The sequence below is a fragment of the Leopardus geoffroyi genome, chromosome C2 (genome assembly GCF_018350155.1).
Source record: "Leopardus geoffroyi isolate Oge1 chromosome C2, O.geoffroyi_Oge1_pat1.0, whole genome shotgun sequence".
NCBI lineage: Eukaryota > Metazoa > Chordata > Mammalia > Carnivora > Felidae > Leopardus > Leopardus geoffroyi.
The window spans coordinates 80,762,231-80,781,180 of NC_059333.1; the positions used below are offsets into that span (position 1 = coordinate 80,762,231).

The window sequence follows — 18,950 nt, forward strand, 5'->3', positions numbered from 1 at the left end:
GTCCTGCTCAATCTTTCTTTGGAAAGAGGTAAAAATAAATATCTGAGGAAGCACAGGGAGAGCTCTGGGTGATGCCAGGATCTGAGGCGGCAGTCCTGGCTGGGCTGGCCCAGCTAGACAGGCCCACCTGTAGGTTGCCCCAGAGCAGAGGTGTCATTAGAGACAAACACAGACCTCATTACCACGGAAGGACAGACCAGATCTCACTGGTCTTCCCACTGGGAAGAGTGGATCACTTTCATAGCTAAAGGCAAAAAATTCAGTTGCTCAAAACAACCACACTAGTCTGTAGCTTCCACTCTCTCGCTGCCCCTGCCCCCACTTCCTGGCTGACCGAGGTGCGTACACGCACCCCCTCCATAAGGGACTTCTCTGTCAGAGATCATTCTTGCTTCCCCAAATCTTGCTTCATGCTTTGACCTTGGCCCTTTCATTGAAGCTCCAGCCCCTTCAAATCTCAACCCAAATAGTGGACCTGTCTTCACGACAGCCATCACTTTCTTCCCTTCTTTTTTCTTCTATGAACACCAGCGCCAGGCACCCGCCATTCTTGCCACCTCTCCTCACTACTATATTCCGTGTTGTTGGAGCTACAGACTGCTCGCACCACACTGAGTTTTCAATTTTCCGGATATTTCAGGGAATCTGAACTTCTCGAGTTTTTGCCTGCTTTCACCACAGTCCTCTCTTCCTAATTCCACAACAGAGCTATGGGACAATCAGTGTCCCCTTCCCTTCCTGTTGTGACCCCTTGAACCTGAGCCAAGCTTGATGAGCCTAGAAAGAGAGACTCCTCCCCCACCCAGCCCCCCCCCTACCCCCCACCCCAGGACTGGGCTTTTGGGAGCAATCTGTTTAACTATATAAAATAATTCATGATTTGCCTAGCAAGAGTCCACTTTCAAAATTATGTTGGGCTAGCAGATGTTGGGCTTTCACTGCTTTAGGGAGAGGAGAAACATCTAGAAGATCATCTTGGGCTTTTGAGTTTTCGAGGGTCCAGATCTGGGGTTAGGGCACTTTTAAGGAATTTTTCAGGAGAAATTTTGACTATGCGTGCTTTTTGCCTTTTATACTAACTTTTGAACCTTACAACCAGATAGGAATATGATTCCATTGTGCAGTTTTTGAAAGAAAACATTTTTATTCCTAGGATTTTATACCCAGGCAAATTGTTTCTCATGAAAACAGAAAAAAACTTTCAGATATGTAAGTACCTGTGTATCCTTGAAACAATTTTTTGAAGATGTACACCAGAATGATAAATGGAACAAATTAAGAGCATTAAGATTGGGGATGTTACAGGGGAGCCTGGGTGGCTCAGTCAGTTGAGCGTCTGACTTCAGCTCAGGTCGTGATCTCACAGCTTGTGAGTTCGAGCCCCGTGTCACGCTGTGTGCTGACAGCTTGGAGCCTGGAGCCTGCTCCAGAGTCTGTGTGTCCCTCTCTCTCTGCCCCTCCCCTGCACATGCTCTGTCTCTCTCTGTCTCAAAAATAAACATTAAAAAAAAATTGGGGATGTTACAGCATATAAAATGATTGTTGCTGAGTAAGTAATCAATTTAAAATAGAAATCTTCCTTGAAATACACTGTAACTCTGGTTATAAAACTGAATGATATCATCAAAAATAATTCTCCAAACCACAGTCATATTCTGAATCTAAAATCTTAGTATTAACAAAGATTAAGGATAAGGAATAGAGAATAATCTTATCTTGTTCATACAGAAATATAAGATATCATTTCATTTCTGACTCTGACAAGGAGTGAAATATGAATTAAAGTGCTTTGGTAGAACTTTAAGTTAGAATGAAATATAAGATATATAGTACACTATATAGAGTGTATATTATACAAAGCTCTGAAAATGACAAAATGAGAAGCCCATATAATAAAAGGAGAAAATAAAAGAAACAGTAAGTAAGGAAGTATAAAACCAGAATGAAAGAAGGTGACAGTTAAAGATAACAATTATGGGGGTGCCTGGGTGGCTCAGTCGACTCTTGGTTTTGGCTCAGGTCATGATCCCAGGGTCGTGGGATTGAGCTCCAAAGACTCTGTCTTTCTCCCTCTACCCCTCTCCCCTGCTTACACTCTCTCTCAATAAAAATAAAAATAAAATAAAAATAAAAAGATAACAATTATGATGGTTCATTAAGATGAATTTAAATTAAGTTAAAATATTCCTGTTAAAAGGCTAACATTCTGAGTTGGAAAACAAAATCTAGTAATATGTTGTTTTTAAGAAACACACCTAAAACCAAATGAGACCCCAAAAAAGCTTATAAGCAAAAGGATGGTCGTGAGTATATCAGATCTTTTTAACAAACAGCATTGGGGTAACTGAATATCTACATACAAAAAAAAAAAAAAAAAGATGAAGTTGGACTCCTTGCCTTATACCTAGCCCAAAACTAATTCAAAATAGATCATAGACCTAAATATGAGAGCTAAAGGCATAAAACTCTTAGAAGAAAACAGAAATAAATCTTAATGACCTTGGGTTAGGCAAAGTTTTATTAGATACAATGCCAAAAACACAAGCAACAAAAGAAAAATAAACTTCATAGAAACATGCTTTAATGCTTTAAATGCTTTAAATGATACCATTAAGAAAGTGAAAGGTAGCCCACAGAATGGGAGAAATACTGGCAAATCATATATCTGACAACTGACTTATAAAGAACTCTAAAAAAATCCAAATATAAAAAGACAAGTTATGGGGTGCCTGGGTGGCCCAGTCACCCAGGTTAAGAGTTAGGAGTCTGATCCTGGATTTCAGTTCAGGTCATAATCTCATGGTTCATGAGATGCAGCCCTGCACTGGGCTCTGTGCTGACAGCTCGGAGCCTGCTTGGGATTCTCTCTCTCTCTCCCTCTCTCTGCCTCTCCCCTGCTCACTTGTGCGGGCACATGTGCTCTCTGTCTTTCTCAAAATAAATAAATAAACGTTGAAAAACTCTAAAAAAATTAAAAGACAAATTAACCCTTTTTTTTTTTTTTTTTTTTTTAATGAGCAAAAGATCTGAATAGGTATTTCTCCAAAAAGATATACAAATATCTGGTAAATACTTGAAAAGATACATGGGGTGATGTCATCAAAATGGGGGCACAGGCCATTCCTTACTTTAGCTCCCCTCACAGGAAGACGAACTAGCAACTATCCGTAGACAAAACACTATTGTGAAAATCCCACAACCGAGAGGGGAGGCTGAAGCACTCCCTGGGGCCACAGAGACCAAAAAGGACCACAAGAAGGGCCTTACCCTTCACTGTAAATGCATTGCCCTTTCCCCCACTTAGACAGTGCTACAGAGTGGGTGCCCCTGAGACTCTGGTTTCTCCAGTGGGAAAAGAGAGCCCAAGGTGGACATCCAGCTCCCCCAGCACTGTGGGATGCTTCCTGGGTGGGGGGGAGGAGGGGCATTTGGGTTTCACTTCAAGGGGATCACTGGGGGAATCTGCTGGGCTGAAGAAGGGGACAGAGCCTACCACAACCAGTGCTCAGATCTTGGTGGATCTCATTTCTGCATGCAGCAGCACTCAAACAGAGATTCCAGCCGGTGGCTCTGCCCATCTATCTGCAGAACCAAGCTGGTGGCCCTGTTTGGCCAGGGAGCTCCATTGGCACTTCTGCCCAATTTGAGTCCCACTCAAGGGGCCATGTAGAGTGGGGAGCCTGTTCTGCTCTGCTGGGGCAGGGAAACAAATGTGCAGCCCCGCCCACCTGCTGAACACAGGCTCCAGTCCCACCTGTCCAGGAAGCCTTGCCAACAAACTAGGGCAACTGTGGAGCTCATCCTTCAACCCTGATTGGGCCGGGAGCCGAGCCAGCCACCCTGTCCAACGGTTAAGCATAGCTTCTGACTGCATAACCAGGGAGCCTGAACAGTGACCCTAGTCAGGCTCAGAGCTCAGCTTGTGGTCCTGCCAAACCGTGGAGCCCAGCCTATAACCACGCCCAGCAGAAGACCCCAGCCTGTGGCCCTGCCTGACTGCTGAGCACAACCTGTGGCCTGGCGCAGGCAGGAAGCCCAGAGGGTGACTGGACTCAGTCGCAGAGCATAGCCTGCAGCCCAGCCTGATGAAGGAACCCAGACAGGAGCTCTGCCTGACCGCAGAACAGCCTCTAGCTCCACCCAACTGCAGAATACAGCTGGAGGCCTCTTCCGACCACAGAACCTGGCCAGAAACCTTGCTTCTACACCGCTGGCAAGTTTCTGTTGGCTGTTGACAAGAAGCCTCAGTTCTCAGGACTTTTCCACAGGACTGCCGGGGTGTCCTCATGATTTGGTGGTTGGCTTCACCTAGAGCAAGTGATCCAAATGAGAGCAAGGTGGAAGCTGCAATGTCTTTGTGCCCTAACCCCAGAGGCAATACACTGTCATTTCCTCAGTATCCTATTGGTAACACAGATTGGCACTATTCAGTGGGGGAAAGAATGTCCTTACCTAAGGACATGAATACCAGGAAGTGAGGGTCATTGGGGGTCATTTTGAAGCCTGGCTACTACAGTCTGCCTTACTGACCTTAACCCTACCACATGCAAAATACACTCAAAGCTTCCAAATCCTTCTTGCTCCCCACCAGCCATATTTCCTCCCTTCACAGTATCAGTGGAGCACAGCCAGCAGCCTGCCAGAGCACAAAAATCAGCCTACAGCCCTGACTGATCACAAAGCACAACCTGAGGCCCTCTCCAGAGTCTTCCTGAACACAGAGTAAGGCCAGTGGAACCGTCTGAGAGCACAGCCTGATATGGCAACCAACCAGGAGAGATTGTGGAGTCCAGCCTATAGTCCTGCCCAGAGTCCAGTGACACCAGCCCGCCGGGGAACACGGCCTGAGACCATACCCAACCAGAAGTGATTGCAGAGCCCAGCTAGTGGCTCCCTCTGACCACAGAGCCCAGCCAGTGGCACCACCCCGGACCTCAGAGCCATGTAAGAGAACCGTCTTGGGAGGAGACCAACCAGCTCCCAGTTAAGCCCTCAGATGGCTGCAGCCCCGGCTGCCATCTTAACCACAATCTGTGAGAGATCCCAAGCCAGAAGCACCTAGCTAACCTACTCCCCAACTGACTCACAGACGCTGTGTGAATACGTTTACTGTGGTTTGAGCGGCTGGCCATTTGTTAGGTAAACTAATGTAACTAATACGCACTCTTCCATTTCCAGGCTTTCACTAATTTCTATGGAGAAGACAAAAAGGAATAACAAAATAATAAACCAGAAAATGTCACAAAGTTTCTAGCAATCTTAGAGTGCTTCCTTTGGTTTGTTCCCTTTTCTGATTTTCTAAGACTATTCCAGCACTTTCCTCTAAGATTCTTCCAGCCACAATTCCTGAGAAGAAAAGACTACCTATCCTACCCACCTGCCACCTCCAAATGCAGTCAGAGATGATGACATATGCTTATATGTGCAGGTATTCGGGGGGGGGGGGGAACACGTGCAAAGAAACTACATGTCCAATTCTAAAGAAAATTGTATAAATTATAACACATTTTTATAATAGCATATCATGCAACCATTACAAGGCATATTTACAAAGAGATCCTTACTGATTTGGAGACACTTTTATGATGTCTTTTTAAATTAAAAAAAAAGTGAGGGGTGTGTGTGTGTGTGTGTGTGTGGTATTTTGTATGTGTGTATATATATAGTATTTTAAAACACAACTGGGAACTACTAGCAGGGATTATCTTTGGATGAAAGAATGCAGATGACTTTTTCCCTTTATGGTTTTGTGCTTTTGACAGCGAATATGTACTTTTATTTTTTTTTTTTAATTTTTAATCTTTATTATTTATTTTTGAGAGAGAGAGAGAGAGATACAGAGTATGAGCGGGGAGGGGCACAGAGAGAGGGAAACACAGAATCCAAAGCAGGCTCCAGACTCTGAACTGTCAGCACAGAGCCCGACGCGGGGCTCGAACCCACAAACTGCGAGATCATGACCTGAGCCAAAATCAAGATTCAGACACTTAACTGACTAAGCCACCCAGGCACCCCTGTACTACTTTTATACTCAGAAAAAGCATTTAAAGTAAAAAGGGAATCTTGTCCATCCCTTAAGACTGTCACCCATTAAGACTACCTAAATCCGGGATGCCTGGGTGGCTTAGTTGGCTAAACGTCCAACTCTTGGTTTTGGCTTGGGTCACGATCTCACAGTTCGTGAGTTCAAGCCTTGCATCAGGTTCTGTGCTGATAGCACGGAGCCTGTTTGGGATTCTCTCTCTCTCTCTCTCTCTCTGTCCATCCCCCCACCTCTCTCAAAATAAATAAACTTTAACATTTTTTTAGAAATAAAGACTACCCCAATTCCTGTCAAAATCAATCTTATTTTCTATAACTTCATCATTGTACTTTTCCTTGTATGATCCTACTTCCCCATTTTGGCATTTGCATGGTGTTTTCCTTCTATGCCGTTACAAATGCGTGCCAAACAACATAAGTGTACTACCTAGCTTTAGTTCTCCAGGAAATGGCACCACTCGTCTCTCACGTGACCATGACACTGCTCACAGGCGGGGCCGGCCCATTCTCCCAGGCCCCAAATTCTTGGAGGACAGGCGCTGTGACTATTCATCACTGTCTCCCAGTGCCACTCACAGTAGGTGTTTCCTGGGGACTCACTGGGCTGAACAGAATTCCTCTTCCCATTATCAGCTTGTTTCCTAGTCAATCCTGAGGAGGGACTGGATGGTGGCATAAATGCATGAGGTGGTGGGATTTTGTAGGCGCCAGGAAGGTCTTTTCCTCTCTCTTGCAGCTGATGCCATGATCCCAGCTCACAGGGATGAATTTTATGGGTTGAAAAAGTGGAAAGTGACCCTGGAGCATTAGTGCACTCCCTGTCACATCACATCACAGCCAGGAAGGCTGCCCCGAGGGTCACAAGAGAAGAGGAAACCAGGGCCACACAGGAGCCTTGGGAGCTAGGAATAGGTGTGGGGGGTTGGGGAGGCAGCCTGAGGTATTGCAGAAGGTCCCTTCCAGGCCCAGATAGCAGGTCCCCGCCCTCCCAGCTCACCAGCTAAGAGGACCTTACAGAGAATGAGGGCCACTGTAAAATGCGGCAAGCACAAATCTCGGTTCCCAAACTGACTGTCACTTCTATTTTGAGCTCCCTTTCTACTGGGATCCAGACAGAAACCCAATCTTTGTTGATAGAGCATTACATCGGAGTTCTAGGGAACGTACAACACGAAGGCATTGGGTGCTGGGGTCCGAAGTACATACGGGCATCGCTTGTTTTGTTGTACTTTGCTTTACTGCACTGCGTGGACACTGCATTAAAAAACAATTTTTTTTTGAAGGTCTGTGGCAACCCTGCGTCAAGCAAGTCTGTCAGTGCTATTTTTCCAACAGCATTTGCTCACTTCCTGTTTCTGTGTCACATTTTGGCAATTCTCGCAATATTTCAAACTTGTTCACTATTATTACATTTGAACTGCTGCAATCTCATGATAACACTTGAATGGATGAAGAGTTGCTTCTCATGCACGAGCAAAGAAAGTGGTTTCTTGAGATGGACTCTACTCCCGGTGAAGACGCTGGGAAGACTGTCGAAATGACAACAAAGGATTGACAACCTCATACACTTCGGTGATAAAGCAGCGGCAAGGTTTGAGAGGATTGACCCCAAATTTGAAAGAAGTTCTACTGTGGGTAAAAGGTGTCAAACAGGATCGCAGGCTACAGAGGAATCGTCTGTGAAAGGAAGAGTCAATCGGTGTGGCAAACTTCACAGCTGTCGTATTTTCAGAAACGGGCACAGCCACCCCAGCCTTTAGCCACCAGCACCCCGAGCAGGCAGAAGCCAGCAACACCCAGGCAAGACCCTCCACTTAGGACTCCCTGAAAGGTCAGAGGATGCCTCGCATTTTTTAGCAATAACATATATTTTTTAATGTTTATTTTTGAGAGAGTGCAAGTGGGGGGGGGGCGGTGGCAGAGGAAGGGAGACAGAGGGTCCAATGGGGGCTCTGCGCTGACAGCAGGGAGCCTAATATCAGCTCGAACTCAGGAAGCTAGAGATCATGAGCTGAGCCAAAGTGGTACGCTCAACTGACTGAGCCACCCAGGTGTCCCACAATAAAATATTGTTTGATCAAATAGTTTTTGCAGACACAGTGCTGCTGCACCCTTAATAGACTAAAGTATAGTGTCGTGTGGTTTAGGGGGACATATTCAATCCATAACGAGAGGGGCACAATTCACAGAGAAAAGGAATTCTCCTCTCTCCTTATTCCTGCTTCTGAGATTTTTTGTCCAAACATTTTGGCTATCCTCTTGGGACCTCAGTCCCTTAAGGGTTTTAGGATTTTGGAAACCAAGGTAAAGACCTTCCTTCCATCCTGCTTCCTGTCCTACAGCATCCTTTCCCTGAGGTGCTGGACAAACAACTTAGTCACGTGAACCCAAGCAAGAGCAAAAGGAAAACAACAACAACAACAACAACAACAACAACAACAATCGGTCAATATCTCAAAGATGCTGTTTGCTACGTAGGTGAGCATCCTTCTTCCCGGGGGAGTGGAGAGGAGCTAGTGGGAAAGGATTCAGGGCTCCGGGACTCCAGCTGTGTCCTCCTTGGAGATAAAAGTTGACCACCAGCAGTTCGTTCCCTTAGCAAGTAAGGAGAGAGGGATAAACTTTTTGAAAAACACGTTTATTTTAAAATTTTACATCATCTTTGGATAATTCATGATCGGATCAGGCACGGTGCAGACACTTCTGAGATCGAGGTCTCCAGACCAACGTGAACAGTTTCTGCGACTGAAGAGCCAGGGGACCTCATGATATAGGATGGAGCGATGGCTACTGACGAAGACGCGACCCCCTCAAGACGGGGACTTTCCAAACGCAGCGTGCAGTCACCATTTCTAAATTATCTGTTGCAAACATTAAACATCTCACCAGACCAACAATAATACCCCTATCTTATCTGCAGTTTACTAGTTTCCATAGACAACACAGATTTAAATTAATTTGATCCCTTAGATGAATAATAACAATTAAAGCTAGCATCTACCCAGTGTAGTCTCATTGTCCACACCAACACCTACCTCCTGCTGATGGAATGCCACCTGCCTCTCACTGTTTGTGATTCAGAGATTGCAGCAAGCACGTCAAATCAGAACATAAAGCAATGTTTTATGGGCCCGGGCCCGGGGGCCCGGAGAGGGGAAAGACTCCCCACACAGCAAGAAGTGGCCCAAGTGCGCTGCCTATCCCCAAGCAGAGAGGTCAGAACTGCAAGCAGGGAGGAAGAGGAGGGGGAGGAGGAGAAGGAGGCGGGGGGGGGGGGGAACGGGGGGGGGGGACACCCTCTGCACGTTCCACTGCCTCGGATGGTTTCCTGGGCATTCCAGGCAGGTGTCCCAATAGGAGAGTTAATTCCCTGATGATAGGACCCCTCTCTGGCCTCCCTCAAAGCAAGGTCTTGCCCAGGTGTGAGCACACAGCAGGTCCTTAGAAAAGGAAGGAAGGGAGGGAGGGAGGGAGGAAGCCACCATGCGCGGGGAACCTCCTAGGACAGAACCAGGATAGGTGTTTCATGTAACCCTTATAACAGCCCTGTGAGGTAGGCTCATCACCCCCCCATTTTAAAGACGTGGAAACAGAGTCTCAGAATTCACCAATGGTGGCATGGCTGGTAAACAGGACGGGAGGAGCATCAATTTGAAAACCCGGGGCTTCTTCCTCTGGGGTCCTTCTACTCTTCTATCAACCAAGGGTTTGGCAGCAAGTGAGCCAGCTCCAGCTCCCAGACAGCTGTTCTAGAGCTCGAGCTTGAGGGGCCCTTGAGCACATGAGGCCAGGAGTCCAAACGCCTGGGTCTAGGAACCCTGGCTCTACAGCATTACTTGGTGACCCTGAGCGAGCGCTCTGCCTTCTCCACAGGGCAGGGCTGGCCTAGCCCAGTATGCTTCTCCACCAGGGAACGGGGTAGCACAACTACCCAGGAAGCCTGTTGGCAGACCAGGGTGCGAGGGCCTCTGTCTGGAGACTCTGACGCTGCACCGTTGCTGGAGGGCCAGAGGGCATGGCCGTCTGATAAACCTTGTGAGAATCGGTTATGATCTCTAAGGTTCTGACTTCTGAGAGCAACTTTAAATGCTAGGGAACCACATCCCCACTCCCTGAGAGACGTCCCGCAAAAGGCCCGGGAAGGTCAAAGAAATCATCAGATCGGGATACTGTTGTAAAGCAGAAAATGTTGAAAAATAATTTGAGCAAGAGAGAAAAAAAAAAAAAAAACCCACTGCTTTAAAGGGGAAGACAAGATGGCAGTCAGGGGTGGGGTGGGGTGGGCGTTAAGGAAGCAGTGGGCGCAGTGTGCAAATCCCACTGCAGGGTAGGGTCAGGCCAGGCTGAGCATGGACAAATCAGGTTTTTGGCATTTGGCTTGCCTGGTATCTGCCAGGGGGCTGCACTCCCTGCCTCAGACGGGTTGCGGGAGGGGGGGGGGTTCCTCAAAAAATCATCTGAGCCCCTAAGTTCAGGCAGATCTTAGAGAATAAATGTGGGCAATAAAGGCAGAAAGGAAAACGCAACTCAAATGAGTCAAGCATCTGCTTGGCCTGTTTCTCCTCTTCCTCTAAAATCTCCTCCACAGCCCAGCTCAGAGAAGCCCTCTCCGACCGGCAGACAGAGCAAGTGTGCGGTCCCTCCCGAGCTCGCAAGCAGCTGGAGGATGGAGCCTGTGCCCTTCTGTGCCTCTCATCGCCCTGTGGAGAGGATGTGTGTTCGGCAAGACCCCTTGCCCACAAGCACCCAGGTTAAGGACCCGCCAAACCAGCTAGAGCGACAGGAATGCCACCTCTCCCGAGGGCATGGAGCTTGGCAGCAGCTTTGTTCTAGAGGAATTGAGGATGTGTCCTACGCTCCCTACCACCTACTGGTCCCCAGAGCCACCTTATCATCATTTAGGGCAAATCATCATTTAGGAGAATTTCTTTAAAACACGAAATCAGTATCTAGGAGCAGATTTCAAGCAACAGAGAGTGCTGGTTTGTGAGAATAACACCACTCCCGTGGGGAAAACAGCCCAGCTTTGGCAGCCCTGGGGAGAAAGGTGGATCCCGCATTTGCCTGTGTGTGGAAAGAATGCTAGGTGTGTGTGCACATGTGTGTGGCAGGAGGCTTTGGGGGTCACACACACACCTCTGCAGCTACGGGGCAGGCTGGACCTGGATGCTTGCTCTTGGGACTCCTGCAGCCCGAGGCTCTTGCTGACAGAAGGCCCACGGTGCAGGCTGTGATTGTTCGGGAATGTGATCTGCCCACGCTCGGTGGAGAAGGGTGAGGGGACCTGACCAGGAAGCCCACGCTCAGCAGCGAATTCTCCGGAAGCCAGGCAGCGTAGCTTTCCCAAGCAGGTAAATGTCCTCGTCTGTGCCCTGGTTGAGGTGTTTCACCAGATTCTTCTCAAAGAGTAGGGGGTGGTAGGCGCCCATCGTGCAGGCGCTGTCAAAGAACTTCTGGTAGTAGTAACACACGTCAGTCTTGCGCTTGGACGGGAGGAACTCATAAATATCCACCTGGTCACACAGCGTCATCATGATGATGATGCCTGAAAAGGGGAGCGGAGGTAAGTCCTGCCCAGCGACCCACCCCAGCATCCTGAGCTCGTGCCCCATGAGCCCGGAAACTCAGGGACCCAAATCTGGGGAGATGTCTATCCGGGGTTTCTGTTTATTGTTGTGATTCCCAACCTGAGCTCTGCCAGTAGGCCAATCCCGCAAGCTGTTCCTCGGGATGTTGTGTCCTGTGTGCCTTTGTATCCCTGGCACCTAGGTCAGAGGCTGGTACGTGACAGCTCCCCCCCTAAGCACTAGAGGACTGAAGCGCTCCACCGGTCACCGAACTTATAGGGGCGAATGAGCTATATGCAGAGAGAGGACAAGAGGACTGAGGTGACAGGACCATCACACGTAGATAGTACTTTCTAGCACTTTTACATCCCACAGGAGCCTGGTGGATGGTGCTGATTGGGAGAAGTTGCTTCTTACAGTGCTTAGGGAGACGGACCTTCCCCGGGACCGGGAGGAGGGCAGTGGGAACAGGAGCACACACGGTCTGTATCGCTGGGCTCTGCTCCTTTGGGCAGGAGATGCAGCCGAAGCGGTGTGGCCAGGCCGGTGCTCCCAGAACACTGTGCCAACAAGAGGCTGGAGACTCCTGCTACCACCCTCCTGTCCCCACCTGGCTCAGGCATCACCTGCAGGACACGTCCCTCGCCATCTGCCCCAAGGGGTGATCCGCCCACTCCTCCTACCACACAGGCTGTTGCTAGGATACAATAAGATGGTGGCTCTCAGACCCCTCTGTCAGCCATAAATATAGGGAGCGTTTGCGATGAAGCAGTTCTCACTGATAGCAAAACTGTAAACTGCTTAGCAGCAACTTTGTTCCAGAGGAATCAGCTATGGGGAAAGCCCTCTCTGGCTGCCTCTGGTCTAATGCGGGGGAAAAAGACAGCTCTGCGATGAACTGATGAAGGCACAACGGAAGTGCTTCCAGAAATTACGGGAGGAAGCACTTCCTATGGGAGAGGTCTTCCACAAACTTCCTGGAAGCACAGGTGTGGGGCCCGGCAGGGGCCACTAGGGATGGGCACGAAGGGGGACTGGTGGTACAGGGGACTGCGTGGGCAAAGGCAGGGCAGTGGCAACGGGAAAGTGCTTTTCCAACCATTCCTGTTCCAAAGGGCTCCTGGAAGAGCCCCAAATGCACACACACATCTAAACATTGAAGAAAAAAGTATGAAGAAGGTGTGATACTGAAATGGCCCCCATCCCTTTCTATAAGGAGTGCCTCTGACATTCAATGCTGACTTGTTCATTAACTTAGGGTACAGTTACCACAGGGCTATCCTATGCCAGACCCAGAAGAATGCATCAAACTCAGTCCCCACCCTGAGGTGGTTTGCATTCCAGAAGGAGAGCAGGCAAATCATGCAATGCGGGGTGGCAGGGGCCGGCCATCCAACCATCCATCCATCTTTCTGTCCATCCATCCCCAGGGAAAGGGGTCCCCTGCGGGGGCTCAGAGGAGAGTTTCCCTTCCACGCATCCGAGAAGAAAGTATGAAGCCAGCATTCAGGACCGTCTGGACTCAGACCTCAGCCCACCCTCACCAGCTCCCTCAGCTCCATTCATGACGCCTAAACCCAATAAAGCTTCACAGTTCATTCCTCTTTCAGGAACATAACTGGGGCACTCACTGGATTAAACAAATTTTTGAAATCCAGAATAAAGTATTACTGAGTCTCGATTTTTCCTCGGATGCCAATATGGCTCAGCAGAACATTATTACTGATCCTGTTTTTATTTAAAATGTTTGATATTTCACTCAGCATCAAATCTTGCATTCGTTGTGGTTTTGAAGAGAGTCTGTATTGATGTTATTTGTTACTGAAATTTTTTGGTGCTCCCTTAAACTGTATACCTGAGGCAAGTGTCTTCCTCGCCTCATCTTCCCAATCCCAGCCCTGCTCTTCTGCTTTCCTGCCCAGCCCCCACCACCAAATCTGCCCCTTGCCCAGGCCTGGGCTGACGCCACCCCTCCACAAAGCTCCCTCCTGGCACAACCGGGCAGCTGCTCCCTCCTGGCCTTGGACGCCTGACTGAACTCCACCACCAAAGACCCTAATGGAGAAGGATTCTATCTTCTGATCTCTGGATCTTAGCTAGAACTTGGCACAGTATACAAATACAACAAAAACCTAGCAGTTGTTTGGTGAGCAAAGAAACGAATGAACGAATGAGACCCCAGAAGAGCGCTAACCACTTCTAGAAACAAACACGAGAGGTCCTTCCCCAGATGCAGACTCACCAAGCATCCCAGAGGATGGGGGGTTGGGCTGAATCTCCTCCGGGGAGACTTCTTGAATGATGTCCCACAGCTCCCAAGGCATCTGGGGCCTGAGGATGTAAAAGGGCTGATCGGGATGAAGCTTGCGATAACTCTTATAGTTCTCAAAGAAGCTGTAGTCAGGGCTCTGGTACCACTGAAAGAGAAGGAAATGGTCTTCTCAAGGACAGGGATGTGCCTCGGCTCGGAGCAGATTCCAGACTCCTCCATATCACAGCACTCACTTGATAGCACAGGGGACCCAGCACATAGCCTATGCTCACAGGGGATTCTGAGCCTGGTGACCCTGGAACAGCCTCAGACTTCAGGATCATAATCTCTGGGAAAGCTTCCAGAGCTCAAAGGGGCCCTTGGCACCGTCTAACCCCACCTCTAAGGGGGCGACAACTGGGGCACAGCTTGCCACATCTGGGGGTTCAAAGTCCCTGTCCTGACCCTGGCCAACTTCTGTTTTCAGGGAGATCAGTGTCAAACTGCGGGGGCTGAGGTAGTGAGGGTACCAGGGATCACCAGAGCCTGTCGGCTCCTGCCGGGTCTGACTCCAGAATCAAGTGTCCCCAGAGGGTCCCCAAGCACCCCGTCCTTCCGCCCTAAAGCCATTCTCCGGTGGCACTGAAGCCACATCAGGGAGAGGCCAACCGAAGTGCAGGACAAACAGCAAGAGCGCCAATCTGGAGAGGCTGAGGAGCCAGCAGGCCCGAGACCTCTGTCGCCTTTCTGAAAGAGTGCCCCCTGCTTAGTAAACCAAGCCCTGGGACAGGCGACTTCCCCTCTCCACAGTCCAGTCTTCTCACCTGCAAAAGGGAAATAACCACGCTTCTACCTACTTCCCTGTGTTGTTACGAGAGTGAAATGGAAGAATTCTAGAGACCGGAAGTAGGTCAAGCATGGCGATTCTGTCATAGGAGTAAGAGTAACCATTGTCTATTCCTGCTGATCTGCATCAGAAATAACTGAATTAGGGGCGCCTGGGTGGCTCAGTCAGTTGGGCATCCGACTTCGGCTCAGCTCAAAGCCTGCCTGCTTCGGATTCTGTGTCTCCCTCTCTCTCTGCCCCTCCCCTGCTCATGCTCTGTCTCTGTCTCAAAAATAAATAAAAAACATTAAAAAAATTAAAAAATTTTTGAATTAGATGAACACAACCCCACTCCAGTGAGAAATTCAGGCCCTGTTACTCCTGATCCATACCATGATTAAGAGATGAAAACACGGCACCATGGGGCAGGGCGCGGAGGGCACTGGTATAGGACGGGAATACTTCCGCGCTGCTATTCCGGATGAAGTGTGTTGTCCTCAAACTGAAAGAGCCAGTCCTCAGGGATGGCCCAGGTCAGCCATGACTCTCAAACCCAGGAACTCAGGGACATCTACAGGCAAACAGAAGACTCATCCCTACGTCCCATGGATACCCACTTACCTTTGGGATATCTGAATGGTAAACAGACGGGTCCCACACAATTAGGATTCCCTCGTTGTACAAACTGTCTTTGAGGAAGCGCCCTTCAGTGGTGACCAACTGCAAGAAGAAGCAGCAAACTGTCACCTGGACGTCGACATGTAAACATTCTGCTTGTGGTAGTAACTGACAGGTCACAAGTACCACCTGAGGCCCCAGGGCCCGTGAGGCTTCTAAGTTTCGGTGCAGCACTTAAATTTCAATGACATATGAGATCAGCTGTCAACACTCACCCTAAAAGGCACATGTTGCCCAGGTGGAAACTGAGACGAACAAATGGCGGAAATCAAATCAAGAATTGTTTGACAATAAAAGCCAGAATCACAATAATCCCTCCCCACCTCGACCACTCACCATCACGAGGGGGCGACCTAATCAGTGTCACTGCAGTGTCTCAAGAGCGGCTATGGGAAGGTGGGTGGTCTGTGTACAACCCAGGGAACACCAACTTGTCATTGGCCTCAGAGGTCATTCAGCCATCTCGTCGCCCCCAAACCTCCCCCAAAGGTAGGAAGGCCCTGGAAGCCTGAAGAATATAACCCCACTTCCTCAGCATATCTTTGAGACAAGAAATATTAGTGGTGGGGATTATGTAGTTGCACTGGGTGTCAAGGAGTCCCCAGACAGTCACAGGGGGCCAGGGTGAGTATGGCCATGAGGTGAGTGAGTGTTAAGGGACAAATAATAGCAGGCCAAGCCAGGGAAGGGGGGTGTAGGGAGAGGGAAGGTGTCCCAGACAGAAAAAGCAATGTGTGCAAATCCCCAAATGTGAGATTATGTGTCAGAGACTGCTGGGCATCACCCAATATTCATCCCTTCTTTCTTCCTTGGAAACAAACATTTCTGCTTGCCTCAATACATGGCTATCTAAAATAAAGACTACCTGAAATAAAAATGTCCCAGCTTCTCTTACAGCTAAGCATGGCCACGTGATAAAATTCTGGCCGAGGGTGTGGGAGCAAGTGTGACTTGCAGGAAGTGTCCTTAGAGGCCTTTCCTTGTTCATTCCTCTTTCCTGCTGGCTCAAAGTAGATGTGATGGCTGGAGCTTCAGCAGTCATCTTGGACTGTGTAGTTGAAGCCACAGGACTGAAGGGCAAATACACAAGGTAGCAGGGGCCTGGGTTGCTGACACACTGGAACACCATAGCAGCCCTGAAACGTCTACCCTTGGAGTTCTTTTACATGAGACAGAAATACATTTTTATCTTGTTAACCTAGTGTTGAGGGGTGGGAAGAGTGTTCCTGGCACTTATAGACAAACTTAGTTCTACTTGGTACAATGAGGAGCTTGTCTGGGAATTTCAGGTTGTCCAGTGCAGCTAGGATACAAAGGGAGAGCTGGAAGGTACTAGAAAAATGTAAGCAGGGGTCATGCCAGGGAGCTTAGGGTTTCTTCAGTAGATTATGGGACCCGTGAAGTCTTTTAAGTGAGAAGGATCTCAACAGACTAGTGTTCTGGAGTCTCTAGAGTTTCAAAGAAAGGAGACCAGGCAGAAGCTGCTGCTGAGGCCTAAGAAATGATGGAGAAGGAATGATGACAAAGAGTTACAACTGTCAGCTGTAGACCTGCAGACTTGTTGGGTGTTGAAAGTGAAGGAAAGGGGGCTAAGGGTGACTTCCAGACCTCGGGTCATTTCCTAAAATGGTAACATGGAAAGAAAAGCAATGGGCATGTGCCACTGGGGGCGAGGCAGGGATGTGAAGTTCAAGGATGAGACAACTGGCCTTGAGTTCCACAGCTGAGGACCACAGGAACTAGGAACCGAACCCACATCTTCTGACTTTAAGGGCGGTCCTCGGTCTGTGAGGAACATTGTTAAGTCCCAGCACAGATATTCAGTGCTGTGGTCCAAAGGCAGAGCAGGTGTCCCAACAAGCTGGTGGCAGGAAGGCCCAGGGAGCAGCGGCCAACCTCCCGCTGTTTTATACTTGTCTTCAGAATTCTACTGCTTCACTCCCTATTCCCATCCTTCTCCACCTCAAAGCAGCAGGTATATTGAGAGCATAAGTCTTTTCCTGAGCCATGCTTCTTTCTATGCAGAGTACTGACACCAGGTGATGTATGGGTACTCAGGAGGATTAGAGAGACCTGGAATTTTTAAGATGTCTCCAGCCCCTCTCCAGTAGTCTTCTTAGTATACGAAGCAGGATGCAGGTGGAGCCAAGTTCTGGCACCCTAAGACTTTGCCACCATCTGTGGCTTCACTGTCCTCAGAAATCCCAAGCGAGCTGCTCAAAAGTCTTCTCCTGTACGATAAAGGAGAACAACAACGATAGCAGCGGATGCCCTTTAATGATGTTTACTACAAGCCAGGTACTTTTTTTTGAACGTTTATTTATTTTTGGGACAGAGAGAGACAGAGCATGAACGGGGGAGGGGCAGAGAGAGAGGGAGACACAGAATCGGAAACAGGCTCCAGGCTCTGAGCCATCAGCCCAGAGCCTGGCGCGGGGCTCGAACTCACGGGCCGCGAGATCGTGACCTGGCTGAAGTCGGACGCTTAACCGACTGCGCCACCCAGGCGCCCCCAGGTACTTTTCATACAGTATCTCAGTTCATCTTCGCAAGAACCCCAGGAGGTAATTATTAATATGCTCATCTTATAAATAAGGAAATAGACACAGAGATGCTAAGAAACTCACCCAAGCCATCTTGCTAGTAAGCAAGGGGTCTGAACTAGAGCCCCTTTGTCTGGCTCCAGAGCCCATACTTCTGACCTACATACTACACTGCCTCCCACAAAGAGGGCAGGGGTGGGTCACCCATGGGTCTTGGGAGGAGATGTCAAAGAAAGCATTTGATGAGGGACATAGACATGTCAATGGGAATGTTGCTTCTTGTGTGAGTTGTAGCAAGTCAACTTGAGGGACGAGATCCAAATCTGTCATTTCCAGAGGGGTAAACTAAGTTCCGTAGAGAAAAGAGACTTGTCCAAGGCTACCAAGTGAGCTTGGGACAGAGCCAGAACCAGAGTCTAGAGCCTGGCTCCTCCCTGAGTGTCTGTTTTTCCCCCCGCAAGGCTATATTCATAAACCACGAGGCCCTGAAATAAGTGAGCACACCAACAGGGGCCAGGCCACCCTCAGTTCTCACCACACATGGTAGGGAAATGGCCATTCACCCAAGCCACTTGATGAGGCAAATGACAAAGCAGGACAGTAAATGCTAGTTTATCCAGAGGAGGAACAGAAAGTGAACACAGCCAGGACCCTTGCAGGGAGAGGGAAGAAACTAGCAAAGCACTCCTCAACCTTACATGGACCGGGCTCTGTACTTACCACATTAATTCTGCTGTGAGATTTAAAGATGTCCTCAAAGACAAGAGAGCCTCAAAACTGCTTGGGCAAGTGGGGCAATGCTTCATGTCTAACCCACTCTGTGGCCTTAGGAGGGCAGCTGCCCCTCTCCAGGCTAAGGTAGCTTATTTATAGGACATTATCACCCTGTAAGGCCCTGCATGACCAGCCATGCCTGGACAGCATTTCAGTCTGTCATGTTTTCAGCTGCAGCAGAAGGCACACGGGAGAGAATCAAAGTCTTTCCAAATGCTCCTGTACTTAACCTTGTGCAGAGTCTGACCTGAGTTCAAGGGATCCCAGGA

At 48.9% G+C, this 18,950-nt stretch overlaps 1 protein-coding gene across 6 annotated transcripts in view; it reads right to left on the minus strand.

Annotated features, from left to right (window-relative positions):
- Positions 1–8,661: 8,661 nt before the first annotated feature.
- Positions 8,662–18,950, minus strand: part of ST6GAL1 (ST6 beta-galactoside alpha-2,6-sialyltransferase 1) — a 120,239-nt gene continuing 109,950 nt past the window's right edge. For 5 of the 6 annotated variants that reach the window (XM_045502642.1, XM_045502639.1, XM_045502640.1 and 2 more), the window contains 3 exons: positions 15,308–15,406; positions 13,852–14,026; positions 8,662–11,587 (listed from right to left, as the gene is read on the minus strand). In XM_045502642.1, coding sequence (XP_045358598.1) covers positions 11,346–11,587; positions 13,852–14,026; positions 15,308–15,406 — 516 coding nt within the window. In that variant the 3' untranslated portion in view covers positions 8,662–11,345. Of the gene's footprint in view, positions 11,588–13,332; positions 13,398–13,851; positions 14,027–15,307; positions 15,407–18,950 lie in introns of those variants that run through there. The other variant, XM_045502643.1, reaches the window with a different exon arrangement.